Source organism: Ornithorhynchus anatinus, chromosome 19 (genome assembly GCF_004115215.2).
Source record: "Ornithorhynchus anatinus isolate Pmale09 chromosome 19, mOrnAna1.pri.v4, whole genome shotgun sequence".
Taxonomy (NCBI): Eukaryota; Metazoa; Chordata; class Mammalia; order Monotremata; family Ornithorhynchidae; genus Ornithorhynchus; species Ornithorhynchus anatinus.
The window spans coordinates 20,932,162-20,948,566 of NC_041746.1; the positions used below are offsets into that span (position 1 = coordinate 20,932,162).

The 16,405-nt window shown below is 44.7% G+C and overlaps 1 protein-coding gene and 1 pseudogene across 1 annotated transcript; both read right to left on the minus strand.

Moving 5' to 3' along the window:
• ORNANAV1R-PS3736 (vomeronasal 1 receptor ornAnaV1R-ps3736 pseudogene) lies at nucleotides 1,170-1,594 on the minus strand (annotated as a pseudogene).
• ORNANAV1R3151 (vomeronasal 1 receptor ornAnaV1R3151) lies at nucleotides 13,650-14,579 on the minus strand. The gene has a single exon (NM_001253543.2). The coding sequence runs from the start codon at nucleotides 14,577-14,579 to the stop codon at nucleotides 13,650-13,652; it is 930 nt and encodes a 309-aa protein (NP_001240472.2).
• Nucleotides 14,580-16,405: the final 1,826 nt, after the last annotated feature.

Sequence of the window (16,405 nt, forward strand, 5' to 3'; positions counted from 1 at the left end):
GTGAAAGCCAGATCAGTCAGTCAGTCAATCATATTTATTGAGTGCTTACTGTGTGCAGAGCACTGTACTAAGCGCTAGAGAGAATACAATATAACAATCAACAGACACATTCCCTGCCCATAGTGAGCTTAGAGTCTAGAGGGGGAGACAGACATTAATATAAATAAATAAATTACAGATTTGTACATAAGTGCTGTGAGGTTGGAAGGGGAGATAAGTAAAGGGAGCAAGTCAGGGTGACACAGAGGGAGTGGGAGAAGAGGAAAGGAGAGCTTAGTTAGGGAAGACCTCCCAGAAAGAGACGTGTTTTCGGTAAGGTTTTGAAGGTGGGGAGAGTAATTGTCTGTTGGAAATGAGGAGGGATCGTGTTCCAGGCAGAGGCAGGACACGGGAAAGAGGTCAGTGGCAAGATAGATGAGATCGAGGGACAGTGAGAAGGCTAACATTTGAAGAGCAAAGTGTTATAAGCACTGTATTATATGGGAGGGCTAAGGTGATTGCTTTAAAGCAAATGGTGAGGAGTTTTTCCTTGATGCGGAAGTGGATGGGCATCCAGGTTACTTTTAAGGGCTAGGGAGAGAAATCAGGGGCAGATGTTTTTGAACCTGTGCCTTTCAGAGTCTTCTACATTCAAGCAGGAGCTTCACAAGGGCTCCTGGTGTGGAGAAGAGGTTTTGCAGAGAGTATCAGAGTCTATGTGGACTTTTACCTGAAAAATTTACCTTAGGAACTTGATGACTCTTGTGTCACAGGTGAGCAGCACAAAAGGGTTGAGAATGGCATAGCTGTTGACCACAAATGTGTTAGCATTAGAAAGGGAGGCATCATTTTTCATGGGGTCCCTGTAAATATAGTGAGGATAAAATCTCCAGAGTAAAAGGACACAAAGCAGGTAACCAGCAGCATGATAGCTCTGGTGGCTCCTCTCCATGGGGAGTTCTCGGAGGAGAGGCAGGGGTAGTGGAGATGTTGGACTTGGTGGTGATGTTAGAAGAGGTGGAGAACCATGTGACTGCTGGAGCAGCTCATAAACCCCATAGAAAGGACATCACGGAGAGTCATGAGGATGAGAAACGGCCCTGGAGGAAAGCGTTGATGGGCACAATCAAACAATTGGCATGAATGCTGGTGACACTGCCAGAAATGGCTAATTGGAAGAGAAGGTTGGTGCTTATCAGCAGGTTGAAGATCCACAAGATAACTGACACGGGGAAGATGAACTTTGGGATGCTAACTTTGAGCTGGAATAGGTGGGAGTTGCTGGGACTGAAGGTGATGGCCTGAACAACGCTCAGCAAGCAGCTGCTGCAGATGGAGAGGCCACAGCTAAAGCGGCTCAGATAGGAGAGAATCGCACACCCGACGTTGCTGTGGATGAGCTGCAACCCAAACATCTTAGCAGATGTGATGATTCTCCAGGGGAGTAGCATCATGATATGGACCAGGGCTAGGTGGATGACGATCAGATCTGCTTTGCTTTGAGACCCAGGAGGAACGTGGAAAAATAGAATGTGAAGAGGAGGGAGTTCGCCAAAATGCCCAATCCAGTGTGAGAGAGAAAACAGATGCTTTTGATTAAATCAGTGCTCATCATTTCCAGGAACAAAGTTCTGCAGTGAGGCTGGTGGAAAGTGGATAGTACAGGAACTAGGAAAACAATGCATAGTCAAACATAATCAAATCCAGAAGAAAAAAAGGCAAAGGATCTAAAATAAATTTAGAGACCAAACAATCAAGGTGGTATTAAAGTTTCTGTGTGCTGAACTCTCAGGGGTTGATGGAGTGATTAAGAGCAGAAAATATATATCAATCAATCAGTGAGTGATAAATTAATGGGATTTGTTGGGTGCTTATTATATGTACAGTATTATATTATAGACAGGATCCCTGCCTTCAAGAAGCTTATGGTCTAGTAAGGGAGACAAGTGTTAAAATAAATTACAGGTAAGGTTAGTAACAGAGTAGAAAGAGGTTTATCTGAGTGTTGTGGAACTGGAGTAAATACACAAGTGCTTAAGAGGACAGAATGAGGAAGAAGTCAGGATGAAGGAGAAGACAGAATGAAGACAAAGAAGAAAGAATGAAAAGGGAGGAGGAGGATGAAGATAACAGGGAGGAGAAGGAGGAGAAGGAGAACAAGAAGAAGGAGGTGAGAGGGAGAGGAAGAGAAGGGGAGGAGGGGGCTAATAAGGTTGGACACAATCTATGTTCATTCATTCATTCATTGGATCGTATTTATTGAGCTCTTACTGTGTGCAAAACACTGTACTAAGTGCTTGGGAGAGTACAATATAACAATAAACAGATAAATTCCCTGTCCACAATGAGCTTACAGTCAGTAAGCATGTAGGCACCTGTTAGTGCCCTCTCCCATGTGGGACTCACTGTCTTAATCCCCATTTTGCAGATGAGAGAACTGAGGCACAGAGGTTAAATGACTTGTCCAAGATCACACAGCAGACAAGTCGCTGACTTTCTGACTCCCAGGTCTGTGCTCTATCCACTATGCCCTGCCCCCTCATTCATCCTCTTTCCCTCAGCCCCTGAAGTACTGCTGATATCACTGAGGAGGTGAGGGGAGAGCTTTGGGACATTGTTTCAGGCCAGGGAAAACATCTGGAAAGAACAGCTACCAAATATTTCGTTTCTCAGCTCCTTCAGCTCAGGGGAGGTCCTCCCATCTCTCGCCAACGCTCATTAGTGCTTGGACAACAGGTGGCTTATTCGAGTGGGATGCTATCGTGATGAGAGTCAGACAGACCTGGGTTCTGATCCCCATTCTGCCATTTTTCTGCTGTATGACCTTAGACAGGCCACTTCACTTCACTGGGCTTCAGTTACCTCAACTGTAAATTAGGGATTGGGACTGTGAGCCCCATGTGGGACACAAACTGTGTCCAACCTGATTGGCTTGTACCTATCCCAGTACTTGGTATGGTTTCTGACACATAGTAAGCACTTAATAAGTACCATAATTAATTCATTAATTAACAAGGCTGGAGGAAGGGGATGTTTTCAGAGCTGGCCCAAGGGCTGCTTAAATCAGCAGGGCCATTATGTGATAATGATGCCAAGGCATTCAAAAGTCATAATCATCCATCAATCAATCAATCGTATTTATTGAGTGCTTACTGTGTGCAGTGCACTGTACTAAGCGCTTGGGAGAGTACAATACAATAGTAAACAGACATGTTGTTTCCTGCTCACAGTGAGCTTATTTGTTCAGCATTTACTATGTTCCAGGCAGCATACTGAGTGTTAGGCTGGTTGCAAACAAATGGGGTTGGATGCAGTTCATGAGCAAGGTGAGGATCAGGGTGTTAATCCCCATTTTGCAGATAGGAGAACTGAGGCACAGAGAGATAAGGTCACTCGCCCAAGGACACACAATGGAAGGGTAGCAGAGCAGGGCTTTGAGCCCAAGTCTTTCTGACTTCCATAATGATGGTGTGTCCCACACAGATAAGTCACCTGCTGTCCAAGCACTAGTGGGTAGACAAGCAGCGTGGCTCAGTGGAAAGTGCACGGGCTTTGGAGTCAGGACTCATGAGTTCGAATCCAAGCTCTGCCACTTAGCTGTGTGACTGTGGGCAAGTCACTTAACTTCTCTGTGCCTCAGTTCCCTCATCTGTAAAATGGGGATTAAGACTGTGAGCCCCATGTGGGACAACCTGATTCCCCTGTGTCTACCCCAGCGCTTAGAACAGTGTTCTGCACATAGTAAGCGCTTAACAAATACCAACATTAAAGTGCATATCTCCCCTCATCCCCCTCATCCCCTTGATTGTGCAAATTGATTAGTTTGGGAAGAGCAAGGCTGGCCAAGAATGCGCACTCTAGGAGTGTTTGGGGAAGAGATTTCGGCTGTGGAAAAATTAATTTTTGTCAAAAATCTTCCAAAAAACTCTTCCCGTTGGTGCCAGATGGATATCTTTGGAGGTCTGCTTTTCATAGACACAATTAATTCCACCTCCTTGCCTGTCAGGGCATAACTGCCTGCCTGATGAACAGGCAGTTTTTTCAGCTTTACTACCGACTTGCTTAGCTCTGCACCTTCTCTGCTCCTCAGAGATAATATGGTCCCCATCAATAATGCTACCAAAGGGAAATAAATGGGATTAGAGGGAGAACTACTTAAGAATGTTAACAATGCCATCACCAAGATGGAAAAATGGTCCTTCTAGCCCAGGAGTCTGGATTTCCTAGTGGCAACAGGATTCTTGGAGAAACAGTGGAGAAGCAGCATGACTCATTGGAAAGCGAATGGGTTAGGACTCAGAGAGCCTGGGTTCTAATCCTGACTCTGCCACTTGTCTGCTGTATAAACTTAGGCAGGTCACTTCACTTCTCGGAGCCTCAGTGACCTCATCTGAAAATGGGGCTTTGACCCTACTCCCTCCAACTTAAACCTTGAGCCCCTTGTGGGACCTGTTAACCTGTATCTGCCCCAGTACTTGGCACATAGTACGCTCTCAAATACCATAATTAATAGCCATCTTAATGGTTTGAATATATCATTTAACATACCTACGTTTCCCTCCAGTCATTCCAGAATATATCATAATTCATCTTGAACCTATGGATATTTGAGGCCTCAACCAACTTCCAGACATCATTTGCTATCTACCCCCGGGGGTGAAGAAATGTTTCCTTTTGTTTATTTTGATCTTAAAGCTGTTTTAGTAACCATTTTATTACAAAGAGTTTCTCCCTTCAATGAAACACAGTGGAACACAATGGAAACTGAAAGTTCAATATATGGAGGAAGTAAACCTTTCCGCAGAGGGAAAACAAAACAAAATTGCTTCTACCCTAGTTTAAAAATAAGCAAAATAGACCTCCAGCTACACTCCCTATCTAAGATACTTCTATTCTTCTTTGGACTTTGCAGTTGAAAAGCATTAGGGGTAAAATCCATTCCATGTCCAATTTGATGATCTTATATCTACCTCAGTGCTCCGCACAGCACTTGGCTCAAAGTAAGCATTCAATCATTTTATCATTATTCAGTTTCCCCCAAACGTATACGTCAATGGTGGTCTGATTCGTCCTCTCCATCCAAGCTGTTTCCACATTACTCTGGGCATTTATTTTATCCTAACTTGATTATTGCTTCAGCTTCCTTAACTAACCTGCCTGCCTCCTGTCTCTCCCTACTTGAGTTTATACTGCTGCCTGGATCATTTTTCTACAAAACCATTCAATCCATGTCTCCCCATTCACCCCGATACAATAGCTGTATATTACCATCTGGTTTATGTTATGTGCATTTTAACAACCTCACTTGTTGTCCCCCAAGGACTCCTAAATTTTTCCATCAAATATATGGTGCAGCAAGATTAGAAAGATGTTTGCAACCCAAAACAGTTTTAATGATTTCTAAGGATGATATTCAGCTTTGAATCAGTAATGTCTGAAAACTATGAGTGGTCCTTGAATCACAAAGTTAGACGATCAAGTAGTTTTATGGGTGTCTTTGTGTGTGCATTTGAATTAAATTCCAGATGGTTTTCATGTCAGAAATCCCATTATAGCTATTGCATCCAATTGATTCTCAATTAAGGTAGCTCAGAACCAAGTTGGTGTTCACTAAAAACCACAGAAACATTTTTCTCTGTTTCAATTTCTCCCAGGCAGAGAGTCGGCTAATTCTAAAATGAATTTTATTTACAAAGAATCCCTTTTTGATCTTTACTGGGGAAGAATGATGATTTTTCTTAGTTTCACAAAAATTAAGTACACTAATTTCCACCAGCACACTAGGAAATGACTTTCTGGTGGGGCAAAGCCTACTTGGGCTTGGTGCGTCTTGTTATGGGAAGAAGCGATTCCTGCACGGCGATGGTGTTGGAATAGGTGGTCACTACCGAACGAGTTCTCCTTACGAAAAGATCTTGCAAGAACGCACCCTCGTATTTTAGGAGAATGGGTTGTAAGAACAAGAGAGCACTTATAGTACTTTGAGTATATTAAGATAACTGAGGCTACTATTTTCCTGATTGCATGTGTTTTGTGTCACACATTTGCGTGAATTCTGACTGGAAGGTACTTATTCCACCGGAAAAAAAAAAATTGTGGTATTTAAGTGCTTACTTATGTTCCAGGGACTGTTCTAAGCGCTGGGGTGGATACAGGCAAATCGGGTTGAACACGGTCGCACATGGGGCTCACAGTCTAACAATGACATATAGTCTCCTATATGGGGTGATTGTGCCAGCCTATTTTGTTAAAGTTGTTTGTTTTAATCAAGTCTGCCATTGATTGTTGACTTTGGATAAGATTCATACCAAGTCTGTACTCCCAGTGTTTAATAGACAATAGTACCTTCCCCAAAGACACATAAGCATTTTATGTCTTGCAACTTTAAGCTCCCTCACGCACAAATGCCTACATTTCTGCTGTTCGTTGATACTCTCCTCTCCTGTTTGATAGACACAGTCCCCTTCCACAACAAGCTTATAGCAATGAGAGTAGACAACAGGGTTTTAGAAGGAACAGCACTCCAGGAAGACAAATGAGGATACTCCATATACTGTTGGAGCCTAGGGGAAATAGGAAAATTACCAGTACTGAGTGAGAAGAATACAAAGAGAACAAATTCTCTAAGATGATCACCCAGAGGGTAAAGACAGTCTAAAAGATTGATTGAATCTACTTAAAGCCCTTACTCTAAGGGTTCATTTAAAAATATAAAGTAAATACTTCTTATGGAGGATATCTGAGGATAGTATAATCCAGAAAATGACTCAAACACCAGTGTTCTCCTGTTAGAAGAAAAACCCACAACCACAGTTTGCTCTCCAGACCTTGGATGTGTGAGTGTGTGTGCATGTGCGTGTCTGTGGTTTGGTTATCTGTTAGATATTTGGAAGAAAGACTCCTTTAACTCCAGGATCTAGGGAGAAGAGAGTTTGTGTGAGAGAGAAACAGAAAGAGAGAGACAGCAATTATTCCCTCCTTCTTCCCCCAGACTTGGACAAGGGATGTCAACCCCATCCCTTTTCCCCTGCACCATTGTTCCCTGTCCCATTAGGAGAAGAGCACACTGCTCCAGGTATGGAAGGGGGGCAAGGTGGTGTGAGAACCTTGATTTCACTGACTCTGTCCTCTCCTGGTTCTCCTCTTAACTCTCTGGATGTTGATTCTTTTGATTCTCAGTCTCCTTCAGAGGCTCCTCATCTGCCTCCCACTTCTTAACTGTGGGGGTCCCTGAAAGCTTCATTTCTAGGGCTCCTTCTATTTTCCATCTACACCCACTCCCTTGGAGAACTTATTCACTCCCATGGCTTCAACTACAACATCTATGTGGATGATACCCAAATTTACATCTCCAGCCCTGATCTCCCTCTCTCCAGTCTCGCATCTCCTCCTGCCTTCAAGACATCTCTACTTGAATGTGCTCCCAGAACCTCAAAATTAACATGTCCAAAAAAGAGCTCCTTATCTTCCCTCCCAAACCCTGTCCTCCCCTAGACTTTCCCATCACCGTAGATGGCACCACCATCCTTCCCATCTCACAAGCCCATAAACTTGGTATTATCCTTGAGTCCTCTCTCTCATTCCACCCATGTATTCAATCCATCATTAAATTCTGTCAGTCCTACCTTCACAACATTGTTAAAATCTGTCCTTTCCTCTCCATTCATACTCCTACCATGTTAATACAATCACTCATCCTACCCCTCCTGGATTACTGCATCACTCTCCTTGCTGACCACCCAGCCTCCTGTCTCTCCCCACTCAAGTCCATACTTCACTCTGCTTCCCGGATCATTTTTCTACAAAAACGTTCGGGACATGTCACCCCACTCCTCTAAAAACTCCAGCGGTTGCCTATCAACCTCTGCATCAAACAAAAACTCCTCATCATTGGTTTTAAAACACTCCACCACCTTGACCCCTCCTACCTCAATTTGCTACTCTCCTACAACCCGGACCACACATCTTGTTCATCTATTGCTAATCTTCCCACTGTGCCTTGATCTTGCCTGTCTCGTCATCAACCCTAGGCCCTTATCCTGCCTCTGACCTGTAATACCCTCCCTCCTCAAAAGCTACAATTACTCTCCCCTTCTTCATAGCCTTATTGAAGGCACATCTCCTCCAATAGACTTTCCAGATTAAGCCCCATTTTTCCTCATAATAATAATAATAATGTTGGTATTTGTTAAGCGCTTACTATGTGCAGAACACTGTTCTAAGCACTGGGGGAGATACAAAGTAATCAGGTTGTCCCACGTGAGGCTCACCATTAATCCCCATTTTACAGATGAGGTAACTAAGGCACAGAGAAGTTAAGTGACTCACCCACAGTCACACAGCTGACAAGTGGCAGATCCGGGAGTCGAACCCATGACCTCTGACTCCGAAGCCCAGGTTCTTTCCACGGAGCCACGCTGCTACCCTCATCTCACCCTACCTTCTGCATCACCCTGACTTGCTCCCTTTGCTCTTTCATTCATTCATTCAATCGCATTTATTGAGAGCTTACTATGTGTAGAGCACTGTACTAAGCACTTGGAATGTACAATTTGGCAACAGATAGAGACAATCCCTGCCCAACAACAGGCTCACAGTCTAAAAAGGGGGAGACAGCAAAACAAAACAAGTAGACAGGCATCAATACCATCAAAATAGATAAATAGAATCATATATGCACATCATTAATAAAATAAATGGAGTAATAAATAATATATACAAATATACACAAGTGCTGTGGGGAGGGGAAGGGGGTAGAGCAGAGGGTGGGAGTAGGGGGAATGGGGAGGGGAGGAGGGGCAGAGGGAAAGGGAGGGCTCAGTTGGGGAAGGCCTCTGGAGGAGGTGAGCTCTCAGTAGAGCTTTGAAGAAGGTAAGAGAATTAGTTTGGCAGATATGAGAAGGGAAGGCAATCCAGGTCAGTGGTAGGACATGGGCCAGGGGTCGACAGCGGGACAGGCAAGAGCAAAGCACCATGAGGAGGTTAAAGGTAGAAGAGTGGAGTGTACGGGGTGGGCTGTAGAAGGAGAGAAGGGAGGTGAGGTAGGAGTGGACAAGGTGATGGAAAACTTTGAAGCCAAGAATGAAGAGTTTTTGCTTAATGCGAAGGTTGATAGGCAACCACTGGAGGTTTTTGAGGAGGGGAGTAATGTGCCCAGAGTGTTTCTGTAGGAAGATGATCCGGGCAGAGGACTGAAGCATGAACTGAAGCGGGAAGAGACAGGAGGGTGGGAGATTAGAGAGAAGGCTGATGCAATAATCCAGTCAGGTTATTATGAGAGTTTGTACCAGCAAGGTAGCAGTTTGGATGGAGAGGAAAGGGCAGATCTGGGCAATGTTGTGAAGGTGAAACTGGCAGGTTTGGGCGATGGATTGGATGTGTGGGGTGAAAGAGAGAGCAAAATCAAGGATAACACCAAGGTTACGGGCCTGTGAGACAGGAAGTGCCGTCCATAGTGACGAGAAAGTCAGGGAGAAGACAGCGTTTGGGAGGGAAGATAAGGAGCTCAGTCTTGGGCATGTTGAGTTTTAGGTGGCGGGCAGACATCCAGGTGGAGATGTCCTGAAGGCAGGAGGAGATATGAGCCTGGAGGGAGAAACAGAGAACAGGGGAGGTGATGTAGATTTGGGTGTCATCTGCGTTGAGATGATAGTTGAAACCATGGGAGTGATTAAGTTCACCTTTCCCAAGCCAGCATGACAGCACTTAGATTACATAGTTGTAATTTAATTTATTTGTATTTGGTGTCTTTTCTTCTGTCCCGCCTGCTGAGATGAAGTGAAGCAGGTCAGGAAGGAGGCACCAGGATGATATGTTTGGGGACAGTGGAGAATGCTGTATCAGCCTCCTTGCTTGGCAACCTCCCACCGGGCTCTCCCCTCTCCAAACTACACTTCATGCTGCAGGACCGATCAAATTCAAGAAGTGCTTCTTGGCACCTATCTTCCGATTCCTCTAAACCCTATGCTGGCTTCCCATCTACTTCTGCATCAGGAAAAAACTCCTCACAATTCACTTCAAGACTTTCCACTAACATTCCCCATCTTGTTTATTCACTCTCTTCAGCCACTACTCCCCTGCTCACTCTTATAGTACCACTCCTTACCATGCCTTGCTTTGACTCGTCCACCTCCATCCCCCCACTCACCTTGTTCCCTTTGACTGTAACCCCTTCACTTCCCACCTCCATCAGACTATGACTCTCAGCCCGCATAAAATCTGATCTCCTCCAACAACTCTTCCCTGCTTAAACCTTAACACCATTAGTAATTCAAACCCATATATGTATACGTATACAAATATATGTATATTTGTATGCTGATCAAGTTCTGGCTGCACCAACACTGTCCTATCCTGGTTCTCTTACCATTTCTTTGGCTGTTTTTTCTCCTCCTCTAACTCTGGGACTACCTCAAGGCTCAGTCCGGGTCTGCTTCTATTCTCCATCTACACCCACTCCTTTGGAGAACTCATTAGTCTCCAAATTAATTAGTCCGGAGTCCGGAAATAAAACTTCGTGGACTCAGCATTGTGTTCAAGCCGGTACATCAAAGACTATTTTATTTCTACTAGTGCTAGTAGGGATTGGTGGCTGACCAATTGAGTTTCCCCTGCTAGCCAAGACCAATTCAACTCCACACAGTACAGAGCTTCTTGATAAACAGTTGGTATAGCATCTGCGTTTTGCACATGGTGGGAGAGCATGAGACATGATAGGACAGTCACAGCTCAGTGGAAGGAGCCCGGCTTGGGGTTCAGAGGTCATGGGTTCGAATCCTGGCTCTGCCACTTGGCAAAAGTCTTTAGAGAAGCAGCGTGGCTCAGTGGAAAGAGCGTGGGCTTTGGAGTCAGAGGTCATGAGTTCGAATCCCAGCTCTGCCACTTGTCAGCTGTGTGACTGTGGGCAAGTCACTTAACTTCTCTGTGCCTCAGTTCCCTCATCTGTAAAATGGGGATTAAGACTGTGAGCCCCACGTGGGACAACCTGATTCCCCTGTGTCTCCCCCAGCACTTAGAACAGTGCTCTGCACATAGTAAGCGCTTAATAAATACCAACATTATTATTAAGTCTGTTAACTTCTCTGTGCCTCAGTTACCTCATCTGGAAAATGGGGATTAAGACTGTGAGCCTCAGGTGGGACAACCCAGTGACCCTGTATCTACCCCAGCTCTTAGAACAGTGCTTGGCACATAGTAAGCGCTTAACAAATACCAACATTATTATTATTATATACTGTAAAAACAAGCAGCAGTATTCTTTCCACTCAGACATCTGTGGCGGTCAATGATAACAGGGACTTGGTGTGCAACATCCTTATTAATGGGTTATTATTAATAATAATAATTATCATTATTATTATTATTGTGTCATTTGCTAAGCACTATGTGCCAGGCTGGGGTAGATACAGGCAAATCTTGTTGGACACAGTCCCTGTCCCATGTGTAGCTCTCAATCTCAATCCCCACTTTCCAGATGAGGCAACTGAGGCACAGAGAAGGGAAGTGGCTTGTCCAAAGTCACACAACAGACAAGTGGCAGAGTTAGGATTAGAACCCATGACCTTCTGACTCCCAGACCCTTGATCTATCCACTATGCCATGCTGCTATGACCTTGGACACTGAAACAAGTATACAGCGTTCACAGCATGCTCTAAAATGTAGATACTCTTCACTTAAACAAGATGGAGTCCAAACACATGAGTTAGGGGAGTTTGTATGTTCAGCAGTACTTGTGGCTTTCCTGTTATGAGGCGATCAGAGGGGTCTAGAGGCAAACCAGCTCAGAGGGAATGGTTAGAAAAGGAAGGGACTACTGCAAGGCCCAGACCACTGTGCCTCCACATTCCACCATTTTGTGCTTTTAACACAATAAACAAGATGGAGTCAAAGAATCATGACTTCAGGACCCATGCAGCTCTGGGTACCTTACACCTTTCATTCACTCATTCAATCACACTTGCTGAGCACTGACTGTGTGAGAGCACTGTACTAAGCACTTGGGAGAATACAACATAACAGTAAAAAGGCACATTCCCTGTCCATAATGAGATCACCCGTCTGGCTGCTCCTCACCATGGGAGCTTTTTTGCGGTGAGGCCTTGAGGCTTGGATGCATGGTAGCAGGAGACCATTTTGACGTGGGGCTTGGAAGTCTTATGTTCTGATCCCCATCATGCCCTGAACTTCCTCATCCAACCTCTCTTCCTCCTCGTGTTCTTTCTGTAAGCCCTCTTGGGCATCCTTTTTGGTTGCTGATGTTTCAATTCACTGACTGTACAATGACAACGGCATTTAAGAGTATATCAGCTAGAGAACAGTAAAGACAGTCAATATCATCAACAAGACATGAAAATTCCAAACCTTTGATTTCCAAACAATCCCCTAAGTATTTATATCACCCGGCATCTGAAGCTTGTTTTGAACAGGGAATGTAACTAACAACTCCGTTTTATTGTATTCTACCAATAGTACAGTGCTCTGTAACAATAATAATAATTACAATAAAGTTGGTATTTGTTAAGTGCTTACTATGTGCCAAGCACCATTCCAAGTACCGGGGTAGATACGAGGTAATCAGGTTGTCCCACATAGGGCTCCACTGTCTTTATCCCCATTTTACAGATGAGTTAGCTGAGGCACAAAGAAGTTTAGTGACTTGCCCAAAGTCATACAGCTGACAAGCGGCAGAGCTGGGATTAGAACCCATGACCACCTCTTACTCCCAAGCCCGGGCTCTTTCCACTGAGCCGTGCTGCTTCTCTACACAGTAAGCGCTTAATAATACAACTGATTGAAGTTTGCCCTGTTCTATGGTACCAGAAAAAGATATTAAAAGATTTGATCCGCACACTGTAAGTGCTCAATAAATATGATTGACCGACTGCCTGACTAATTAATAGGGGAGGATGAAGGAGTGGATATTCCTGGGAACAAATGGATGCCTCACATGTGAGAGAGAGAGAAGAGAGACTTGGAGCCTGGGTGGGGATTATCTTGCTGAAGTCTCAGAGAAGCAGCACGACCTAATGGAAAGAGCAATGGCCTGGGAGCCAGGGGGCCTGGCTCCTAATCCTGGCTCTCCCATGTTCCTGCTGTGTGACCTTGGGTAAGTCACTTAACTTCTCTGGGTCTCAGTAAATTCATCTGTTAAATAGGGATAAAGACTTGGAGCCCTGTGTCGGTCTGGGGCTATGTCCAGCCTGATGATCTTCTATCTACCCTAACACTTAGTACAGTGCCCGGCATGTAGTAAGCTGTTAAGAGATATCATAAAGATAATACAAAAAGTGGGTTCCAATTTGAATGCTCAGGAAAGTGGCCATCTTGGAAGGGTCATGAGATGATTTGTCATTTTCCCCTGAGGTAAGAATTTATATAATCTACTGTCTGAAGCTTGTTGTGGGCAGGAAACGTGACTAGTAACTCTGTTGTATTTTACACTACCAAGTGCTTAGCACAGTGCTGTGCTAATTATTCGACTGATTGATTGAAGCTGGCCCTGTCCTATGGTACCAGCAAATGATATCACCCTTCCTGCCATTGCAATTTCCCTTTATTTGCCCCGAATTAGGCCTGAAGGAACATGGCTTAGAATTCATAACCTCAGCAGGGACCTACCCTACCCAAATCAGGGGGAATCACTGAGAGAGCAAATGGCTTGATCAGGACATTAGGAGGAGGGATCTAGGTTGGAAATACATTTCTTTTTCCAGAACATTTTCATTCTCCTGTCACTGTGAATCACTAGGTAGGGACTTATGGCAGAAAAGGTGTGTGCAAAAACTATGTGGCTATACAGCAGGAGAGGATTCTTTTCTTTCATGTTCATTATAATATTCAGCGTGACTGACTGTCGCCCATAGAGGAGGACGAAGAGAGTCACCAGGGCAATGACTCTCTTGGCTGCTCTGACTTCAGGCATCACTCTGGTGGAGTTGCTAAGTCCATGAAGGTGCTGGACTCGCCGGTGGTGTCTGTGCAGGACAAAGACCATGTAGCCACTGGTTGCACTCATAAGCCCTACGAAGACCAGATCCCGGAGGGAAACAGCAACAGTATATACCACGGTGGTGACTGCACTGAGACTAACCCTCGAGCAGTATTTATAATCCATTGGGCTTTGAAGACTGCTGCTGTTCTGGGGACCTGTCATGTTCATCACTCTATCGAACTCTACTAGCATATTGAGGATCCAGAATAAGATACAACAGGGAAGGATGCACTTGTGTAATTTGACTTTGGCTCCTGCCCACCTGGCAGTGCCAGGACTGATAGTGATGGCTTGGAAGACACTCAGGAGGCAGGTGGTGCAGATGGCAAGGCCCCGGCCCACTCGATAAAAATAAAAGACAATTTTGCATCCGACATCGTTCAGGAAATTTCTCAGACCACACCCTGACATGCTCTGTGGAATTCCAAGTGTGAGAAGTGCTATGGTATTGGCCACAGCTAGGTGGGCAAGAATTAAGTCAGAGGAGCTGAGCCTGTGAGTGGTGGAAACGAGATGGGTATAGAACAGGAGGAGGAATCCATTCACTGAGACTCCAGTGCTGGTCTGTAACAGAAACAAGATTCCAAAAGAGAGCTCAGTGACATCCATGGACTTGAATTTGCCCGTAGAACCCGAGAAGACCACCTGCAGAGCAACCTGGGAAGGGGAAGGGAAATAGAGACAGGGGAAGAGAGAGTATATTAAGAAGATTCCACTGAAACATTAACCCATTAATGTAAATGCATTACATAGATTTGGCACAATTGAAATCATTCCACATTTTTAAACCTTTCTGATAGAGACACCATCATTTTGTTCCAATTCCTAAGAACGAGCTGGGAAACATTACATTAGAGCTCAGCTAAGGAAGTGGTATTGCCCTGAGATCGCTTCCTCGTATGAGCGTCTTCATCTGCCAGGGATCCTGCCCAACTGACAGCTGCTGATCCTTGACTGATACTGTAAATCTGAGCCCTTCTGGGGTGGGCTTGTTCGGTGGGGTGAATGTCATGATTTCAATAGTATTTATTTGGACTGTTAAACCAAACAGTACAAGGATCATTGTTAGGCTTTTTCCTGAGATCTGTAACTGATCAGTCAGTGTATTTGAGTGCTTACTATCAGTAGTGCAGTGTATTAAGTGTTTGGGAGAGTAAAATACGACGGAATTGGTAGATGTGTTCCTTGCCCACAATGAGCTGTCAGTCTAGAGATGAGCTGATAAAAGACATACATCTATCAAAAAAAAAAATTCAGCTGAAAAATCAAACTTGCTTTGTGCAGACTTCAGGCCAGATTTGGGACTATTTCCCACTTGTCCTCACAGCAATTTACTACACGATCAGAGGTTCTTATGTCACAATCCAAACTGCACTCTGCACTGGGCACTTTTCAGTGGTAAATCTCTCTTCCCCCTAAAGAAAGTCATACCCCAACCCTCCTAACTTCCCATTGGCTCAAACCTATGAAGAAAAAAGAACAGTTTCCTATATGATCAAGATCTGGAGCCTGATGGATCATTTCATGGTCAAGGGTTAGTATTTTGTGTGCGATAGTTGTTCTCAGAGAGAGACTGGGGTAGAGACATGAAAAACAGCACTTGGGGATTTAATCCTCATGGCTTGGCCTCAGTTAAGGAACCCAGTTCCTTAACTGGCTGGGAGGCTTCCTTTTGAAAACTGACTTGCTTGGTAATACTGAAATTTGTCATGGGAAAATCAGTAGCATCCCAGTTGTCGTGGGTGCCATGATGACTATCGATTATTCCTGGAGGACTCAGGAGTTGAAGGGTGATGTTCAGAAGGGCGGGATCTCATTGAAACACAAGGGCAGAACTGAGTGAAGAGATGAATTGGCTCAAACAGGCTCACATTCATTCATTTGATCATATTTATTGAGTGCTTACTGTGTGCAGAGTACTGTACTAAGAGATTGAGCGAGTACAATACAACAATAATCACATTTCCTGCCCACAGTGAACATACAGTCTGCAGAGGGGGTGGGGAGAAATGGACATCAATGCAAATGAATAAATTACAGATGTGTACCTAAGTGTTATGGGGCTGGGAAGGGGGAAGAAAAAGGAAATCAGGGTGAAACAGAAGGGAGTGGGAGAAGAGGAAAGGGGATTTAGTCCGGGAAGGTCTCCTGGGGGAGATCTGCCCTCAATAAGTATTTAAAGGGGAGGAGGGGAGAGTAATTTTCTGTAGGATTTGAGGAGGGAGGGCATTCCAGGCCAGAGGCAGGATGTGGGCAGGGGGTCAATGGTGAGATAGGCGAGATCAAGGCATAGTGAGAAGGTTAGCACTAGAGGAGTGAAGTGTGAAGACTGGGTTGTAGAAGGAGAGTAGTGAGGTGGGGCAGGAGAGGACAAGGTGGTGAGGAGTTTTTCTTTGATACACAGGTGGATGGGCAACCCCCGGAGTTTTTTGAGG

Coding starts and splice junctions, on each gene's coding strand:
- ORNANAV1R3151 (NM_001253543.2), bottom strand. CDS start 14,579: ATGGATGTCACTGAGCTCTCTTTTGGAATCTTGTTTCTGTTACAGACC.